At 43.1% G+C, this 20,703-nt stretch overlaps 1 protein-coding gene across 1 annotated transcript in view; it reads right to left on the bottom strand.

Moving 5' to 3' along the window:
• hunk (hormonally up-regulated Neu-associated kinase) overlaps positions 1–20,703 on the bottom strand; it is a 72,800-nt gene that overhangs the window by 8,737 nt on the left and 43,360 nt on the right. The window contains exons 7-9 of the mRNA XM_059650026.1: positions 14,966–15,134; positions 12,796–12,876; positions 996–1,134 (exon numbers count right to left, since the gene is read on the bottom strand). Coding sequence (XP_059506009.1) covers positions 996–1,134; positions 12,796–12,876; positions 14,966–15,134 — 389 coding nt within the window. The remainder of the gene's footprint in view (positions 1–995; positions 1,135–12,795; positions 12,877–14,965; positions 15,135–20,703) is intronic.

The raw sequence follows: 20,703 nt of genomic DNA, 5'->3' as shown, positions 1-20,703 counted from the left end.
GGAGGGAGGAGGGTAACCTCTTCAGGTTAGGCATCCCTGGAAGAGGCTTCGCAGTGAGGTTAAAATTGTACCAGTGATAATGGGAACTGCAGATGCTGGAGAATCCAAGATAATGAAATGTGAGGCTGGATGAACACAGCAGGCCTAGCAGCATCTCAGGAGCACAAAAGCTGACGTTTCGGGCCTAGACCCTTCATCAGAGAGGGGGATGGGGTGAGGGTTCTGGAATAAATAGGGAGAGAGGGGGTGGCGGACCGAAGATGGACCAATGGGAGAGAGATTCCCTGAGGTTGGTCCAGAGAGAGGAGGGTAACTTCTTCAGGTTAGGCATCCCTGGAAGAGGCTTCGCAGTGAAGTATCAATGTGGACTTCACCAGCTTCAAAATCTCCCCTTCCCCCACCGCATCCCAAAACCAGCCCAGTTCGTCCCCTCCCCCCACTGCACCACACAACCAGCCCAGCTCTTCCCCTCCACGCACTGCATCCCAAAACCAGTCCAACCTGTCTCTGCCTCCCTCACCTGTTCTTCCTCTCACCCATCCCTTCCTCCCACCCCAAGCCACACCTCCATCTCCTACCTACTAACCTCATTCCACCTCCTTGACCTGTCCGTCTTCCCTGGACTGACCTATCCCCTCCCTACCTCCCCACCTATACTCTCCTCTCCACCTATCTTCTTTTCTCTCCATCTTCGGTCCGCCTCCCCCTCTCTCCCTATTTATTCCAGAACCCTCACCCCATCCCCCTCTCTGATGAAGGGTCCAGGCCCGAAACATCAGCTTTTGTACTCCTGAGATGCTGCTGGGCCTGCTGTGTTCATCCAGCTTCACATTTTATTATCTTGGATTCTCCAGCATCTGCAGTTCCCATTATCACTGGCTCTTAAATTTCTCCTGGTTTATCGGCCCAGATCTTCCTGTGTCTGTATCACCAGAGACTGGATGTATAACTTAACATGTATGTCATGATCTCATGGATATCTGCAATAGTCTTACCTCTCTCAGGATCGGGAACTTTTTTCTCCTTCAGCACAGCTTTACCGGCGTTTAAAGGTTTAGAGCTTTTCTCTGCTTTTCTTACAGATGGTTTTTGAAAAAACTCCACTCCTCTTTCTGGATTCTTGGGCTTCTTTTCCTGCGAGGTGAAGTTATATAAATTATCCCCTTAAATGAAAATGAATTTTTCAGGACATTATACATTAGTGGAGGACATGTCCCCATATTCCTCATCCCCAAGTAAGACTTTTAGATATTTAAGGTCTTAGAATAGTGCAACCAGCATGTATTTCTAAAGGTCACAGCAGATATTCTTTTGTTCAGGACTCTACAGCAGTTTAATAGTTGCTGTTACCAGAGATCTGGGGATATAACAGCATGGCAGCAATGCTTAAACTTGACTGGCATTGTTTTTACACATTGAACTATTCCTCAATTTTACAACTGATGGAATCCTGAAGACTGCCCAAGGGATTCATAAAAGAAGTAGCAAAGAAACAGAAAAAAAGAAAGAAAATAGAAGAGACACAAATGTGTGATTATTTTAGCGTTTATATTAAAACATTATGAATACAAGTAAAATTAAATGAAGTATACAGGTGGTTCTGTTTAATAATTGATGGCTGCACATAGCAAAATATACAGACAAATGAGAACACAAATTAAAAGAATATAATGTACAGGAGATGATGGAGCACAGATGATGGAGTGGAGGCTACACACTCTGTGTCACATGTAGATCAGAGAAGCAGCACAGTGAGGAATAGCTGGGCAAGGATAAAATGTCCAGCTATTTGGCAGCTGTCTTGAGATAACAGTATGGCTGTTTCATAAAAGTATGATGGCAGTCCTATGGGAGCTGAGTGTACTTCACAAAAGACAGCAATTTTTAATGTTATCACTGCCACAAAATTTTCAATTTGTCAATTAAAAAGGGCTTATCAACTTTAAAATTATTGCATAGAAAAGACCAATTGGTATGAAAAGATATACTCTGTCCAATTATGTTAATTTACCGTTTATGGGTAAATCAAGAGAAATATTTACAAAACAGTTTATCCAGGTAACATTTGGAAGAACTAGTTTCACGACAAGTCTGAAACAAAAGCACTGTGGAGATTTTTCCTATGAGAACAGTTTACTTAACAAAAACATTAAGATTGACAAGTCGCCAGGCCCAGACCAGATTTGTCCTCGACTGCTTTGGGAAGCGAGAAATGCAATTGCTTCGCCACTTGCGAAGATCTTTGCATCCTCGCTCTCCACTGGAGTCGTACCTGAGGACTGGAGACAGGCAAATGTAATTTCTCTCTTCAAGAAAGGAAATAGGGAAATCCCCGGCAATTACAGACCAGTAAGTCTCACGTCTGTCGTCTGCAAGGTGTTAGAAAGGATTCTGAGGGATAGGATTTATGACCATCTCGAAGAGCATGGCTTGATCAAATACAGTCAACACGGCTTTGAGAGGGGTAGGTCATGCCTCACAAACCTTATCGAGTTTTTTGAGGATGTGACTAGAAAAGTTGATGAGGGTCGAGCTGTGGATGTGGTGTATATGGACTTCAGTAAGGCATTTGATAAGGTTCCCCATGGTAGGCTCATTCAGAAGGTCAGGAGGAATGGGATACAGGGGAACTTAGCTGCTTGGATACAGAATTGGCTGGCCAACAGAAGACAGCGAGTGGTAGTAGAAGGAAAATATTCTGCCTGGAAGTCAGTGGTGAATGGGGTTCCACAGGGCTCTGTCCTTGGGCCTCTACTGTTTGTAATTTTTATTAATGACTTGGATGAGGGGATTGAAGAATGGGTCAGCAAGTTTGCAGACGACACAAAGGTCGGAGGTGTCGTTGACAGTATAGAGGGCTGTTGTAGGCTGCAGCGGGACATTGACAGGATGCAGAGATGGGCTGAGAGGTGGCAGATGGAGTTCAACCTGGATAAATGCGAGGTGATGCATTTTGGAAGGTCGAATTTGAAAGCTGAGTACAGGATTAAGGATAGGATTCTTGGCAGTGTGGAGGAACAGAGGGATCTTGGTGTGCAGATACATAGATCCCTTAAAATGGCCACCCAAGTGGACAGGGTTGTTAAGAAAGCATATGGTGTTTTGGCTTTCATTAACAGGGGGATTGAGTTTAAGAGTCGTGAGATCTTGTTGCAGCTCTATAAAACTTTGGTTAGACCGCACTTGGAATACTGCGTCCAGTTCTGGTCGCCCTATTATAGGAAAGATGTGGATGCTTTGGAGAGGGTTCAGAGGAGGTTTACCAGGATGCTGCCTGGACTGGAGGGCTTATCTTATGAAGAGAGCTTGACTGAGCTCGGTCTCTTTTCATTGGAGAAAAGGAGGAGGAGAAGGGACCTAATTGAGGTATACAAGATAATGAGAGGCATAGATAGAGTTGATAGCCAGAGACTATTTCCCAGGGCAGAAGTGGCTAGCACAAGGGGTCATAGTTTTAAGCTGGTTGGTGGAAAGTATAGAGGGGATGTCAGAGGCGGGTTCTTTACACAGAGAGTTGTGAGAGCATGGAATGCGTTGCCAGCAGCAGTTGTGGAAGCAAGGTCATTGGGGTCATTTAAGAGACTGCTGGACATGCATATGGTCACAGAAATTTGAGGGTGCATACATGAGGATCAATGGTCGGCACAACATTGTGGGCTGACGGGCCTGTTCTGTGCTGTACTGTTCTATGTTCTATGTTCTAAAAAGACTCAAATGCAACTTATTCGCCAAAAACTTCAGTCCAACAAAGGCAATCCAAGGTCACAGACCGAGACCCATCTTAACATCCTCCCAGGAATGCTGCATTGTGGGCAAATTGCCCCAGAATGGCAAGAACATCAGCCACACTGACTACAGCTGCCATCAAAGAACTGGTTGTGCATTTTACTACAATGCAATATCAGGCGGTGGGAGTAAAACAGGAAGAAATCGTTATGAACTGCTGACGGCTAACTCCAGCATCAAGCAAAGAAGCTCAACTTTGACCTGGATCATAGGCAAGAGTGGGGTGTCAAGTCCAATTTTACTTCCACAGTCTCTGCAGCTAACATCGTGATTTTATTCTTGAATCTTCGGTTTCCTCCCAGAGTCCAAAGATATGCAGACTAGGTGGATCGGCCATGCTAAGTTGCCCACAGTGTTCAGGGGTGTGTGGGTCATAGGGGGATGGGTCTGGGTGGGATGCTTCAAGGGGCAGTGTGGACCTGTTGGGCCGAAGAGCCTGTTTCCACACTGTACGGAATCTAATCGAAAAAAAATCTTATGATTAAGTTCCTTCTTTAGCTATCAGTGTATGTTCTCATTGTCTTCCTCTTGCTCAACTTAAGGTCACCATTCACAACCAGTTGTTTGAGGTTCCCGTAGTATGAGTTAAAGGATTTTAGTTGTCTCTTCACAATAAATGTAAATAATTTAGATGGGGAGCTAAATGTAATATCTCCAAATTTGCAGGTGACACAAAGCAGGGTGGGAGGGTGAGCTGTGGGAAGGATGCAGAGATGTTGTAGTGGACAGGCTGAGTAAATGGAAAAATGCATGGCAGATATAGTATATTGCGGATAAACATGAAGTTATTCACTTTGATAGCAAAATCAGGGAGGCAGATTAGTATTTGAATAGCTGTAAATTGAGAGGAGGGAATTTTCACGAACACTTAGATGTCTCCGAATGCACCAGTTGCTGAAAGTAAATGTGCAGGTGCAGACGCAGGAAAAAAGAAACTGTTTGTTAACTTTGATAAAATGATTCAAGTTCAGGAACAATGAAAACAAAGTGTGAAGCTGGATGAACATAGCAGGCCAAGCAGCATCTCAGGAGCACTAAAGCTGACGTTTCGGGCCTAGACCCTTCATCAGAGAGGGGGATGGGGAGAGGGTTCTGGAATAAATAGGGAGAGAGGGGGAGGCGAACCGAAGATGGAGAGAAAAGAAGATAGGTGGAGAGGAGAGTATAGGTGGGGAGGTAGGGAGGGGATAGGTCAGTCCAGGGAAGACGGACAGGTCAAGGAGGCGGGATGAGGTAGTAGGTAGGAAATGGAGGTGTGGCTTGAGGTGGGAGGAAGGGATGGGTGAGTGGAAGAACGGGTTAGAGAAGCGGAGGCAGTCTGGGCTGGTTTTGGGATGCAGTGGAGGGAGGAGACGAGCTGGGCTGGTTTTGGGATGCAGTGGGGGAAGGGGAGATTTTGAAGCTTGTGAAGTCTGCATTGATACCATTGGGCTGCAGGGTTCCCAAGCGGAATATGAGTTGCTGTTCCTGCAAACAAAGGGGGTGGCCATGGGTACCCGCATGGGCCCCAGCTTTGCCTGCCTCTTTGTAGCTTACGTGGAACAGTCCCTCTTCTGCACCTACACAGGCCCCAAACCCACCTCTTCCTCCGTTACATTGATGACTGTATCGGTGCTGCCTCTTGCTCCCCAAAGGAGCTCGAACAGTTCATCCACTTCACCAACAACTTCCACCCCAACCTCAAGTTCACCTGGGCCATCTCCAACACATCCCTCACCTTCCTGAACATCTCAGTCTCCATCTCAGGTAACCAGCTAGAAACTGATGTCCATTTCAAGCCCACTGACTCCCACAGCTACCTGGAACACACCTCCTCCTAACCAACCTCCTGCAAAAATTCTATCCCCTATTCCCAATTCCTCCACCTCCGCCGCATCTGGTCCCAGGATGAGGCATTCCACTCCCGCACATCCCAGATGTCCACATTCTTCAAGGGCCGCAACTTACCCCCCGCAGTAGTCGAGAACGCCTTTGACTGCGTCTCCCGCATTTCCCGCAATGCATCCCTCACACCCTGCCCCCGCCACAACCGCCCAAAGAGGATCCCCCTCGTTCTCACATATCACCCCACCAACCTCCAGATACAACGCATCATCCTCCGACACTTCCGCCATCTACAATCCGACCCCACCACCCAAGCCATTTTTCCATCCCATCCTTGTCTGCCTTCTGGACAGACCACTCTCTCCGTGACTCCCTTGTCCGCTCCACAGTCCCCTCCAACCCCAACACACCCGGCAACCTCCCCTGCAACCGCAGGAAGTGCTACACTTGCCCACACACCTCCTTCCTCAACCCCATCCCAGGCCCCAAGATGATCTTCCATATTAAGCAGATGTTCACCTGCACATCTGTGGTATAATGTATCCATTGTACCCGGTGTGGCTTCCTCTACATTGGGGAAACCAAGCGGAGGCTTGGGGACCACTTTGCAGAACACCTCCGCTCGGTTCGCAATAAACAACTGCACCTCCCAGTCGCAAACCATTTCCACTCCCCCTCCCATTCTTTAGATGACATGTCCATCATGGGCCTCCTGCAGTGCCACAATGATGCCACCCGAAGGTTGCAGGAACAGCAACTCATATTCCGCCTGGGAACCCTGCAGCCCAATGGTATCAATGTGGACTTCACCAGCTTCAAAATCTCCCCTTCCCCCACTGCATCCCAAAACCAGCCCAGTTCTTCCCCTCCCCCCACTGCATCACAAAACCAGCCCAGCTCGTACCCTCCCTCCACTGCATCCTAAAACCAGCCCAGCCTGCCTCCGCTTCCCTCACCCGTTCTTCCTCTCACCCATCCCTTCCTCCCACCTCAAGCCGCACCTCCATCTCCTACCTGCTACCTCATCCCACCTCCTTGATCTGTCCCTCTTCCCTGGGCTGACCTATCCCCTCCCTACCTCCCCACCTATACTCTCCTCTAAACCTATCTTCCTTTCTCTTCATCTTTGGTCTGCCTCCCCCTCTCTCCCTATTTATTCCAGAACCCCCTCCCCATCCCACTCTCTGATGAAGGGTCTAGGCCTGAAACGTCAGCTTTTGTGCTCCTGAGATGCTGCTTGGCCTGCTGTGTTCATCCAGCTCCATACTTCGTTATCTTGGATTCTCCAGCATCTGCAGCTCCCATTATCACAAGTTCAGGAACAATGATGTCTTACTGCAATTACAGAGGGCATTGGTGAGGCTGCATTTCGTTTTGTGCAGTTCTAGTCTCCTTATCTGAGGAAGGATGTTCTTGCTATAGAGAGAATGCAGTGAAAGTTTACCAAATTGATTCCTAAGATGGCAGGAGTGACACATGAGGAGAAATTGAGTTGGTTAGGATGATATTCCCTCAAGCTTAGAAGAGGAAGGATCTCATGGAAACTTTAAAAATTCTAACAGGACTAGATGCAGGAAGGATATTCCTCATGGTGGGGGAGGACAGGATTAGGGTAATGAGTTCATTGATCAGTCACAATCATATTGAATGGTGGAGCAGGCTCAAGGGATTAAATGGCCTGCTCTTGCTCCTGCTCTTACCATCTATCAAATTAATCCCATGGATTTAGTGCCCTCAAAATGTCCCTGTTCGTAATGTGTGTTATCCAACTAATGTCCATTGTATGCTTCAGAAAACACTCTTCTGTTTAGTTTTCATGCTTATATTCCAACTTTCACATTGATATAGTAATGTTGAGCAGATGTTGAGTGATAGAACATAGAACATTACAGCACAGTACAGGCCCTTCGGCCCTCGAAGTTGCGCCGACCTGTCATACCGATCTCAAGCCCATCTCACCTACACTGTTCCATGTACATCCATATGCTCGTCCAATGACGACTTAAATGTACCTAAAGTTGGCGAATCTACGACCGTTGCAGGCAAAGCGTTCCATTCCCTTCCTACTCTCTGAGTAAAGAAACTACCACTGATATCTGTCCTATATCTTTCACCCCTCAATTTAAAGCTATGCCCCCTCGTGCTTGCCGTCACCATCCTAGGAAAAAGGCTCTCCCTATCCACCCTATCTAACTCTCTGATTATTTTCTATGTTTCAATTCAGTCACCTCTCAACCTTCTTCTCTCTCATGAAAACAGCCTCAAGTCCTTCAGCCTTTCCTCGTAAGACCTTCCCTCCATATCAGGCAACATCCTAGTAAATCTCCTCTGCACCCTTTCCAAAGCTTCCACATCCTTCTTATAATGCAGTGACCAGAACTGTACACAATACTCCAAGTGCAGCCGCACCAGAGTTTTGTACAGCTTCAATATAACTGTGTACATGGACACCGAGATCTCTCTGCTCATCTACACTGCTAAGAATCTTACCATTAGCCCTGTACTTTGCCTTCCGGTTACTCCTACCAAAGTGCAACACCTCACACTTGTCTGCATTAAATCCATTTGCCACCTCTCAGCCCAGCTCTGCAGCTTATCTATGTCTCTCTGCAACCTACAGCATCCTTCGTCGCTATCCACAACTCCACCGACCTTAGCGTCGTCTGCAAATTTACTAACCCATCCTTCTACGCCCTTATCCAGGTCATTTATGAAAATGGCAAACAGCAGTGGACCCAACACCGAACCTTGCGGTACACCACTAGAAACTGGTCTCCAGGATGAACATTTCCCATCAACTACCATCCTCTGTCTTCTTCCAGCAAGCCAATTTCCTATCCAAACTGCTATATCTCCCACAATTCCATTCCTCCGCATTTTGTACAATAGCATATTGTGGGGAACCTTATCGAACGCCTTGCTGAAATCCATATACGCCACATCAACCGATTTACTCTCATCTACCTGTTTGGTCACCTTCTCAAAGAATCAATAAGGTTTGTGAGGCACGACTTTCCCTTCACAAAACCGTGCTGACTATCCCTAATCAATTTATTCTTTGCTAGATGATTATAAATCCTATCCCTTGTAACCTTTTCCAACACTTCACCAACAACTGAGGTAAGGCTCACTGGTCTATAATTACCAGGGTTGTCTCTACTCCCCTTCTTGAACAGGGGAACAACATTTGCTATCCTCCAGTCATCTGGCACTATTCCTGTCGACAATGACAAGTTAAAGATCAATGCCAAAGGCTCGGCAATCTCCTCCCTGGCTTCCCAGAGGATCAGAGGATAAATCCCATCCGGCCAGGGGACTTATCTATCTTCACCTTCTGAAGGATTTCTAATACCTCTTCCTTGTGAACCTCAATCCCACCTAGTCTAGTAGCTTGTATCTCAGTATTCTCCTTGACAAAATTGTCGTTTTCTAGAGTGAATACTGTTAAAAAATATTCATTTAGCGCTTCCCCTATCTCATCTGACTCCACACACAACTTACCACTACTATCCTTGATTGGGCCTAATCTTACTTTCATCATTCTTTTATTCCTTAAATACCTATAGAAAGCCTTAGGGTTTACCCTGATCCTATCCGTCAACAACTTCTCATGTCTCCTCCCTGCCCTTCTGAGCTCTCTCTTTAGAGCCTCTCGTAGCCCTCAAGTGCCCTAACTGAGCCTTCACATCTCATCCTAACATAAGCCCTCTTCTTCCTCTTGACCATTTTCATTTTAGGGATATAAGCATTATGATGAATTAATGAGAGACTTGGGAGTGGAGATGACATTTATAAACAGGACGGGCTAGAGAAGTAGAGAATTGAGTAAAGGGGAGTTGGACAGGGTGCAGAGTCTCTCTGAACTCAGACCACAGGATTACAATGCTTCTCTGAATGAGGCATTAATGCTGACAAATGGTTGCTTAATTTTGGTGAAATGCTGCTTTGGCTCTCGATTGAAAATTTGAATATTATGATGTTATTTCTTTCCTTTAGGATCATCAATCAATCAATCAATTGTAAAGTATAAAATGAATTTGAATGCATCATTTTCAATGCAAAATTCAATATTTTCCAAAGGAACACAGCCCTGAATCCATTTCAACAACTGCAGTTCCCTTTCAAGTCTTCGTTTAATTTGTTTCATTCTTCTCCCATGCAATTGAAGGAATGTTGATCGCACCCAGTGTTAAGGTCGATCCTGTGTAAGCACTTATTTTGAAATGTCATAGGCTTGTAATCAGGGCCATTCTCAAATTGCCAGCTCTTTGGGGCCTCTGTCAGTTTTTTTCTAAAGCTGTTGGTCTGGCTGTACCAGTTATCTAGATTAGCATGTGTGTTGGTAATTACATCAGTCTCAGCACACTCCCAATTGTGCCTGATTTTAGTGTGAATTTAGCTATTAAGAAAAACTGGAGAGTTGAAACAGTTCCTTTTAGGATATTTGTCTAAAGCACTGTAGAAGGGATTTAAAACACAGAAACATGAAACTACAGTACAGCTGCTCTTTAGAGGAATCCCATAAATGTTTCAGGACACTGCAGAGCAAACGGAAGAGTTTAATCTTCAGGTCAAATGCTTAAGAACAGAAATACCCCGCGTAAAGAGCAGCTGCAAACTGTTCACTGAACTGCTTCAGGCAAATGCGATGGTGACTGGACAAAAGAGTCAGTCTATTCAGTGAAGCGAGTAAAAGACAGCTTTCTCTAAGCACCCATGATTTTACCTAAGCTGATAGAGGGCACACTTTTCATCTCAACGGATGGAACAAACTGCATGGCAAAACAATAAGGGTTGAATTGTTTCCAAAACCAACAAAGAACCATTAATTATGAGCTATGTAAGCACCTTTTTTCAAAAAGTCTCTTTATGGCACTCAGCCCTTTCTACTGTATCCTCATGGCATTAACATCCTGGAAACCACAGATATACATTGCCTGACACAACTATGGTTGGTGCCTCGACAGCGAGAGACAAAAGTGCAAATCTTGCAGACAGCAATTAGGTTTTCCAACCAAGTGGGCTGTCCTAGAATATTTAAGAACAGAAACATGGAAGGGAATTCAAGAATGGAATTTTCTCCAGAGCACGTTACTATGAACTACTCAGGAGAGAAAATAACAAGGAAACATTAAAAAGTTTGCCTTGGTTTAAAATAGAGATAACAAGGTGTAGAGTTGGATTAACACAGTAGGCCAAGCAGCATCTCAGGAGCAGGAAAGCTGACGTTTCGGGCCTAGACCCTTGGTTACAGTACTCGTTGCAGGCATGAGAAAGACAATTTGACTGACAGTCATGGATCATTTGATTGGGTAAAGAAGAATTTGTTCAATTTCCTGTTGCCTTGGGAAGGCGACCAACTATAGGAATGGACATGCTGGGTGACCAATGGTGAGAACACGGGAGTGGAATTACTGGCAATCATGTGGTGTAACCCTGCAATAGATTTGTTCATCCTTTTAAATATTAATCAGATCATCCCAGCCTTGTAATTTCAATGGTCAGAGCATTACATGGGCATGCTACCAGGCACTGAGCAGCCCAGCTAGTGATTTCTAAAGTATGACAGGAAAATGAAGCAAAAATAATCAATTTTGACAGAACTGTTTGGAGACAAGAAGTCTGATATTTGAAACAGTTGTACTCTGAGAAAAGCAAGAGTTTTAGGAAGTAAAAACTTAGAGAAGCAAAAATCTTTAAAGAAGTCACATCAGATTGGAAAGCTGCACAGTACTGCATACCAGAGTCATACAGTTTGACTATAAAGGCCTTTCATCAAGGCAGTAAGGCATCATAATCATATTCAATTGGAAGAGGTACTACTACTTACAACAAAATCACTGAATCTCCACCTATATCAGACATGGCCCAACAAGTTTACACCACCTCTCTGAACATCATCCCACGTAGCTCCATTCCCCTACATTTCCCATGTCTAACACATCTAACATAAACATCTCTAGGCACTGTGGGCAATTTAGCATGGCCACTCCAGCTACCCTGCACACATTTGGACTGTGGGAGGAAACCCACACAGACACTGGGAGAACATGCAAACTCCATGTAGACCATCGCCCAAGGCTGGGATCAAACCCAGGTCCCTGCACTGTGAGGCAGCAGTGCTAACCACCATACTGTTTCAAACTGCTGGCAAGTTTATTAGATATGGGATAGTGTACGGGGAGGGGCTTAGATTAGTTCACAGGTCGGCGCAACATTGAGGGCCGAAGGGCCTGTTCTGCGCTGTATTGTTCTATGTTCTATATAATACTGTATTCATCTGTACATACACTAGGTATCATGCTTGTAGGTGCAGCTACTTAACAGATCCACTCTATTCTAATTTATGATGCTTTTTATTCCTACAAACGGCCTCCTATTAACTTTCTTAATTTATCACCTATCCCTTTATTTATTTTCATGGTATAATTTTATTCATTATAAAAGAAATCTTAAAAAAAACACGCAAAGTGATACTCTATTTCCTCATCACACTTGTCAGATCCATGAGGTGCACTCTGTCCAAATGGACAACATAATGCGAGTTCAGCAAAAAATTACATTAAATGTTTTTTCTTTGCTGATTTAGCTACAAAAGCAGTTGAGCATATTATAGAACATAGAACAGTACAGCACAGAACAGGCCCTTCAGCCCACGATGCTGTGCCGACCATTGATCCTCATGTATGCACCCTCAAATTTCTGTGACCATATGCATGTCCAGCAGTTAAATTGTCTCGAGGGAAAAAAATGTCACATTTGATGGAACTGCAGTTGCTGTCTACGCTGCATGTGTAGCATTGACAGGCACTTCAGGTGACGATCCAAATTTGTCAGTGATGGACATTAAGGGGCACTCATTCCTCTGCCTCCATGCAGCTTGACTGCTTTCTATTCCCCACAGTCATTCATAGCACTGGCAGCCTCAGCAATGCTGAGAAGAGGTTTTCCAATATAACTAAAACAAAACTGAAACAACTGTTTAAGGAATTCTAAACGTAATAGCTTTCAAGTGGTAGATTAATGAAATCAAAACGAAGTTCGGTATTTTCTGTTTGATGTAGCTTAGTCCAGACTAACACCTTCAATCAAAAGTAGAAATGTTGATGTAACTGTAAATTGTGTACGCCTGTGCAAATAAACATGGGCAAAGAAAATGAACAGATAAACCTGTAGACAATGTACCTCCTGTATTCCCTTGAGCCTATATTTTTCAGACTGATGCACCAGATTCTTGTAGCAAATACCATTTGCTAAGTCTCGTTTCTATAATAGAGTGAAAATAGTTAGAGTTAACATAAAAGTACTGGGAGAAGATTTCCTCCATTTGTTAGGCAAAGTAAAGCAATGAGTGTGTCTTGAAAATGCTATCAAGTTTTTCAACACAATCTATCTTCCTGTAATACCTGTTTAGTTAACAATGTAAATTGCATAATCTGCTTGGATCTGTGCCAGGATGTTCTGATCAGCTGGTACAAGACCCATGAAAATGTCCAAATCCATTCTAATGAGTGGTTGTAAATATTTTGTATATTGAATTAACATTGTTTTCAAAGAGTGTATTCAAACATTCTCTATTTAAGACCAACAAAGTAATTGTGTGTCATTAATTATGAATCAGTCTCAGGGCCTTGTTGAAAAAAAGTTGCCAAGAGCTTGGAATGATTTCAATGGTTTCCTTTATTCAGTCTTTCAGTTGATTCTTGGCTTTGGTAGTAACTGCTGAGGTAAGAGTCATTAAGAACTGCGAGTAGGGATGTGATCAGTGTCACAGAGCAACTCTCTTGTCTCACAACTTCAACAGAAAATGAATTAAGTCAACTTTGTACTGTCTGGCTACGAATCTGACTATCCTTCCAACCAATTCCCTTAAAGCTATGACCATGATTTGCTGTTTGAACAAGAGATTATGCAGAATCTCATATTCACCAGCAGTTTGTCTTTTCTAAAGGTTTACTAACAGTAACACGACAGTATAATGTATTGCAAAAGGAAAGGCATGCTTATAAAAAAAGTCAATCACTATCAATCTGTAAACAGACTGTAAATACTGTTAATAATTAATTGTTAATAATTGCAAGTGCAAAAGCACAAACAAGGTACTACAGGTGTTTTCACTGAAGTGTGTCCACATGACCCAAAAAACACACATAGGAGATGCTATCAAATTGTCATTATTCTAACATAAACATAACTGGAGGGACAGAGGGAAAAGTTTACATGGTGACTGTTACGTTGATAATGTTTACAATCTTGAACACTTCTTTTGATGAATGAATTTAAGGAATGATCAAATAAAATAAAACCCACACTCTAGAATGATAACCTGAGAATATGATGTAATCACTATGCCCCCAATTACCATCACTAAAACAGAATATCTGGCAAAATAAAAACCGAAAGAACTGTCGATGCTGGAAATCAGAAACAAAAACAGAAATTGCTGGAAAAGCTCAGAAGGTCTGGCAACATCTAAAGAGAGAAATCAGAGTTAATATTTTGGGTCCAGTGACCCTTCCTCAGAATGCTATCAGAAATTGCTCAGAATATCTGACAATATCATTATGTTATTTAAGGGGTGTTTCAGTGCACAATTTAGCTGTTCCATTTTCTACATTGCAATAGTGTCTACACTTTGAAATTACTTCATCAGTGTAAGGTCAATTAAGACACTCTAAAGTCATGATAGGTGCTATATACAATGCAAATTTTTCTTTTTACCTATTTCACATGAATCCAGATAAAAGTATTGCTGACGTATCATAGCTCAACCTTATCTAACCAGCATCCAAACACATTGAGGTAACTAGATAACTGACAACAGCAGGAAACTCTGGATAATTTTCTTTTATCCCTGAAGTGGTAGGAGTGGGTTACAGTTCCATTCAGGGAATCTGAACCTCTGTGGCTCCATATTCCTTCCCATGTGTTGTAGTTTAGAACTGTGTATAGTGCTGACAGATGCTCTTCTCACCCAGCATTGGTGCATTTTGGAAGGATTTACAAGTGGACACTCAACCTGTTTGACTGTGTAAAGAATGTGCCTTCTTGGCTTATCACGTACTAGACTGGGACTTGAACCCGAAAGTGTTTGAGGCAGGGGTGCTACCCATTCTATCATAAGACCTCCCACCTTGAATTGCTGATGTTAAATGCAAAGGCCCATCTGAGATTGCACAGCGCAGAATGTGGATCAAGACTGAGTCCATGTAGTCTGTGGTTCAGTTATCTATTGTATTAACTAGCTACGCTATGTCTTACACTAAAATAATTGTGAGATATTTCTGGCCAGTTTATACTTCTTAACTTAAACATACTTCCCATAAAAAGAATCACTGCTCAGATCATTACTTACTTGGATGCTTTTAAAATAGTAATCCAATTTCTTGTTGAGCAGAAAATAAATGGAAAGGATGTGGGAGGCTCTGTTTGCTAGCACAGTATTTACCACTTCAGTATGTTTATATCCCAGCTTCTCAGTCATGTGAAGCAGCACATTCTGATTCAAGTCTCCAGGATGAAGTCTAAATAAGTAGAAATCATCAGGTAGTTACTAACTACTGTTGTGACACATCGGAATAAACATATTATTTAATTAACTGACGGATGTTTTTGACTAACAACATATGATTCCTGTCAATGGTAAACAGTCATTAATGGTCAACAGCTTAGATAGATATCAATAACGAAGAATGGATCATTACCAGAACATATTACTCCTGTATTGTAATGGAAGCAGCAAACTGTGTGAACAATGTGTTCTTATGGAATCTGATTGTAAAGAAATTGAACAGTTTCTCATTACAGTAGTATTTCATTGTTTTAAAACGGTGCAATGGATAGTCGAAATAATTACAGGCTGGTCAGTCTGCCTCCAATGGTGCAAATTACTAAAGTTAACTCTGAGACACAGGATAAACGATCACTCCGAAAGCATGGAATAATCTGGGATAGTCAGCATGGTTTTGTTAAGGGAAGGTCATGTCTTAGTAACTCAAATGAATTTTTTGAGAAAGTAACAAGACGGATTGATGACACAAGTACAGTGGATGATATCTACATGAATTTTAGCAAGGCATTTACCCAGGTTCAACACGGCAGACTGGTCAAGAAAAAGTTAAAGTATGTTGGATACGAAGGGAATGTAGAAAGTTGGATCCAAAATTGTCTAAGTGATAGAAAATTTAGGGTAGTGATCGATGAATATTTAAATGAATGGAAGGTGGTTTCCAGTGTTATTCCACAGTGCCCAGTGTTGGCTCCTTGCTGTTTGTCACTTTTATGCTAATGACTTGGATTTGAAAGTAGTTCTAAGAATTTGCAGACGACACAAAAATTAGCTGTGTGGTCCATAGTGAAGAGGATAACTGTCAACTCCAGATTGAGGTGAAAGGGTGAAAAACTGACCAATGGAGTTCAATCTGGATTAGTGTGACTACTGTATCTTGGCATGATAAATAAAGCTACAGAAAACACAATAAATGGGAGAGACTGTAGAGAGCATATCCATCTGCCCTTGAAGCCTTAAGATAGGTAGATAAGCTGTTAAAAATAACTCATAGAAAGCTTGCCTCCATTGGAGAAAGTATAGAATAGAAATCTGGAACATAATGCAGAAATGGTATAAGATGAAGATTAGGCCACTGTTGGAAATTTATGTATAGCTGTGATCATTGCATTAAGAAAGGTCATAATGCTCTGGAGAGAGTAAACGGGAGATTTACAAGAATCATAGAATCCCTACAGTGTGGAAACAGGCCCTCCGGCCCAACAGGTCCACAGTGACCCTCACAGCATGCCACCCAGACCCATCCCCCTGTAACCCACCTAATCTACACATCCCTGAACGCTACGGGCAATTTAGCTTGACCAATCCACCTAGCCTGTGCATTTTTGGACTGTGGGAGGAAACCACAGCACCCAGAGGAATCCCACGCGGACATGAGGAGAATGTGCAGACTCCACACTGAGGGCAGAATTGAACCTAGGTTCCTAGCGCTGTGCGACAATGGTGCTAACCACTGAGACACAGTGCCACCTTTTTGCCAGGAATTAAAACTGAAGCTATGAGGAAAGATTGTATAGGCTGGGGTTGCTTTCCATAGAACAGGAGGTTGAGGATGATTTAACTGACATATAAAATTGAGATGGGCTCAGATAAAATAGACAGTAAAGACCTGTCTCACCCCCAGAGGAGCGCTCCAAGGACACAGATTTAAGGTGAATGGATTTGAGAGGACATGAGGAAAAACAATTTCATTCATAGAGTGATGGGTGCCTGGGATTCACTGCCTAGTTTGGTAGTGGATGCAGAAATCCACAACTCATTTAAAGGGAAGTTGGATCTGCACATGAATGGCTATAACCTGCAAGGCTACAGGGAAGGTGCTGGGAGGTGGCATTCAAAAAGGCAGCTAGTTTCCTTCAGCTGGCGCAATTACAATTTCCAGAATGGTCTCTTTCTGTGCCAAAACTTTTCTATGGTTCTATAGATTCAGAATGTCAGAATCTAAATATTAGGTTCTGACTGTGAATTTTAGTCTCTGAACCAAATGCATGCTTTAAAGAATTTTACTTTTCTGATTTAGTAACTTCATTTTTAAAACTTTCTTTGATGGATCACCTCTGGAATTGCTCACACACCACAGATGTGATATATAATCATTCACTTGGCTTTTTCTTTTAAGACTCTTGCTGTATGTGGACATATCAAGAAACTGTAGCGAATTAGAAATCACTGAGATTTGAATTCTTTTGCACCTGTAACAAAGTATGATGTATTAATGGCTCAACTATATACTTTATCAGGCACATTCTTCAAAACAGCATTGGCAATGGAGAGTTTACTTAGCAGAAGGACAAATCAGAGAGATAGAAACAAAGACATGAGCTACACATTGAGCACACTGGCCTCCACATTCATTTGTCAATTTCTCTCTCCCAATGAGCAAGGCTAAGTGCTTGGAGTGCTAACTTTTAAATATACAACATATGGATTGCTGTCCAATAGCACTGTGCAAAAGGAGCCAAGTCCACATGCAGTCTTCCATTGGAGTGTGGTCTTATCTCAGAATCCAGACCCCTGTTTAATATCTTATATTTTAGCCCTAAGTTTATATAAAGTTTCCATTTTGTTTTATTAAGTATTGCTAAGTAACACAGGCTAATGTAATTTGGAAAACAGAGAGGGTTTGGAGATGGTGGTATTCAAAATGGTTACAGTTATATGGGGAGACTGGAGAGGTTGGGAATGGGTACATGGGGGAATATGAATGTGCACAGGAGAATGGGAGCATGGATAGAGCATGTGAGGCGGGCGGAGAAGTGAGGAATGATGGTTTTTAAGTGTAAAACTGGGTCAGTAAATGGAGGTGTGTATTCCCACCTGATAATTTACATTTACAATCTATTATCCTCCACAATTAACATCTTGGGGAGGGTTACCCTTGACCAGAAACTCAACTAGACTCACTAGATAAATACAGTGGTTACAACAGCAGTTCAGAGGCTAGGAATACTGCAGCAAATAACTCACCTCCTGACTCCCCGAAGCCTGTGCACCATCTACAAGGCACAAGTCAGGAGTGTGATGGAAAACTCCCCACATGCCTGGATGGGTGCAACTCCAACAACATTCAACAAGCTTGAGAGCATATAGTACAAAGCAGCCTGTGTGATTGGCACCACATCCACAAGCAGCCACTCCCTTTACCACTGATGCTCAATAGCAGCAGAATGCACTCTCTATGAGATACACTGCAGAAATTCACCCAAGATCATTAGATAGCATGTTCCAAATCCACAAACACTTCCATCTAAAAGAACAAGGGCAGCAGATACATGGGAACACCACCATCTGTACATTCCCCTCTCAGCCACTCACTACCCTGTCACTAGGTCAAAGTCTTGGAATTCTTCCGTAATGGCATTGTAGATCAACCTAAAGCAAAGGGACTAATAGCTTCTCAAAGGCAACTAGGAACAAGCAAAAAATGCTAGGTCAGGCAGCGATGCCCAAATCCTGTGAGGGTATAAAAAAATCCCAACTACCTGCAGTCCTTGTTGTCATCTCAGGCCTATGTCTAGAAACTCACACCTCCAGCAAACAAAATTTGGAGGGAAAGGTACACCTAAAAGGAGAGAGGTCTGTCAGATTGGGGTGCTCCTCAACTCCACAGTTCTGCCTGCTCCATGGCAGTATTCTCTACAGTAACGCTGTGGCATTCGAAACTTCTCCTGCCACTGCAGGCATTTTACCCATGACAGAGGAGGCAAGCATCATGAGCAGCCTGTTAAAGAGAGTCCCTGCTCATGGGGCATATTTTTCACTTTGAAGGCAGCTATATAACAGTTTCCCCCAATTGTATCTTTACCCTTTCCAACCACGGCCCTGTCATTCCTGAACTCTCATTCCATCACATGTGACTGCCAAGCTAAGACCCCAACCCTATGTAAGTCCAGGTTGATGGTGTCTCCTCTTTGGGCATTGCCTGCGGACCTTGCAGTGGCATTACACCCAATCTTATTGCTTGGTCAATTATCTGATCCTATATAAAAATCAACCCTACATTAACACCACTCAGCATGCTGAGAAATTATAAATGCAAAGCAACAATTCCTTTCTTTATGTTAACTTCAGCTTTTAAGTGAGTTTTTGTTAGAAAACCATAAATATTAGTTTCAGTTCCGGTGAAATCCTTAGCAGGAAGTAAAATTGGCTAGACAGAGAATTCAGCTGGTAGGTATTCAGCGGCAAGTTTCCTTTGTCCCGGTCTTGTATAGATATCATACAGCTGTCTTCCTGCAGATTAATTCCTCCAAGGACACCAAGATAGAGTGCAGGCTCTGAGCTCTATTGGAACTAGAGTTATGGCATTTGATTGCATGAGATCTGACTTTTAAACATATGGATTTTCACTTAATTGAGGTAAAAAAAAGTAATAAAGTTGTTAGTTGTAAAGTTGTAAAGTTGCTAAAGGTGTTAGCATTCCAATAGCTTGCAAGTACCCTTGAGTCAAAAATCTGGGCCACAGTTACCATCTATCCTAAGTCTGATCCTGAGCACAAATCAATTTATAATTATCATTATCTCTGTGTAATTGTTGATAAAGATTATCAGTAAATAGGTGTTTCCCACCCAAGACAATAAATGTCTCTCATTCTATCTTGTAGAATAGCACAAAAATGTTTAAGTAAAAACAACCATAACCTGTTTGTAATTGTCACGTCCCTTTATTATAAGGATATAGCAGTTTACAAGAGACGTATTCTTACAAACATGCAACACAAACTTCAACCGGGATTTTTCATTCTGGAGTTAACGTCTGGCTACTGGCATCACATCTGCCACAGTGTTTGACTCTCGGCTGATCTCCTGCTCTTTGGTTAATTTGATAAGTAGCAGATTCTGGAGTGAGCTAAATTCCAAATCTTGTGTGCTACTGCTCCTGCTGTCTCCTCGCTGCAAACCAAGAACTCCAGAACAGACGGTGAACATTGTCCCCACCAGTTCCTGGAGATGTCTGCAAGCACCATTAGACAGCCCCATGCTTAAATATTGCATCAAGAAGGCTCCAGCCTAGCCAGGTCAGAAAAGTCCTTTTCCCCTTTCAGGACTGAAACAAGCCCTTCAGACAAGGGCTGAAGGCGTACAGGAGGTCGGCATGCCTAGTAGGTACCTACATAGTGGGATCCCTTGCAGGAAGCAGATGAACAGTCTCCTTTATCTCACAAGGGTGACTGCCACAATCTTCTCTACATAACCATACACTCAAAGGGCCATCATTCAGTCTAACTGAGCTACGGTATACCCATGTCCACCTCACTATCACATGTATGATGGGCACTAAAGGGCTAACACCCACCTTATGCTGGCAATTTCCTCATGCTTTTTGGGCACTGCGCAACCTATTCACTCCCTGGGGGTGCTCTCCAGCCAACAGGGCTATGAATGCTTATCAAGTGCTCGTGCACACATTCCCAGTACACTTACTTATCTCTTTCCCTCATTCCCTCAGATCAAACTGACACACAAAAGGAGAGGGGTCAGACTGGCAGAGGCTTTCCTGATCTTCACATCCTGGGGGCACATTA

This window comes from Stegostoma tigrinum, chromosome 12 (assembly GCF_030684315.1).
Source record: "Stegostoma tigrinum isolate sSteTig4 chromosome 12, sSteTig4.hap1, whole genome shotgun sequence".
Taxonomy (NCBI): domain Eukaryota; kingdom Metazoa; phylum Chordata; class Chondrichthyes; order Orectolobiformes; family Stegostomatidae; genus Stegostoma; species Stegostoma tigrinum.
This window is presented reverse-complemented; position numbering and strand designations above follow the sequence as displayed.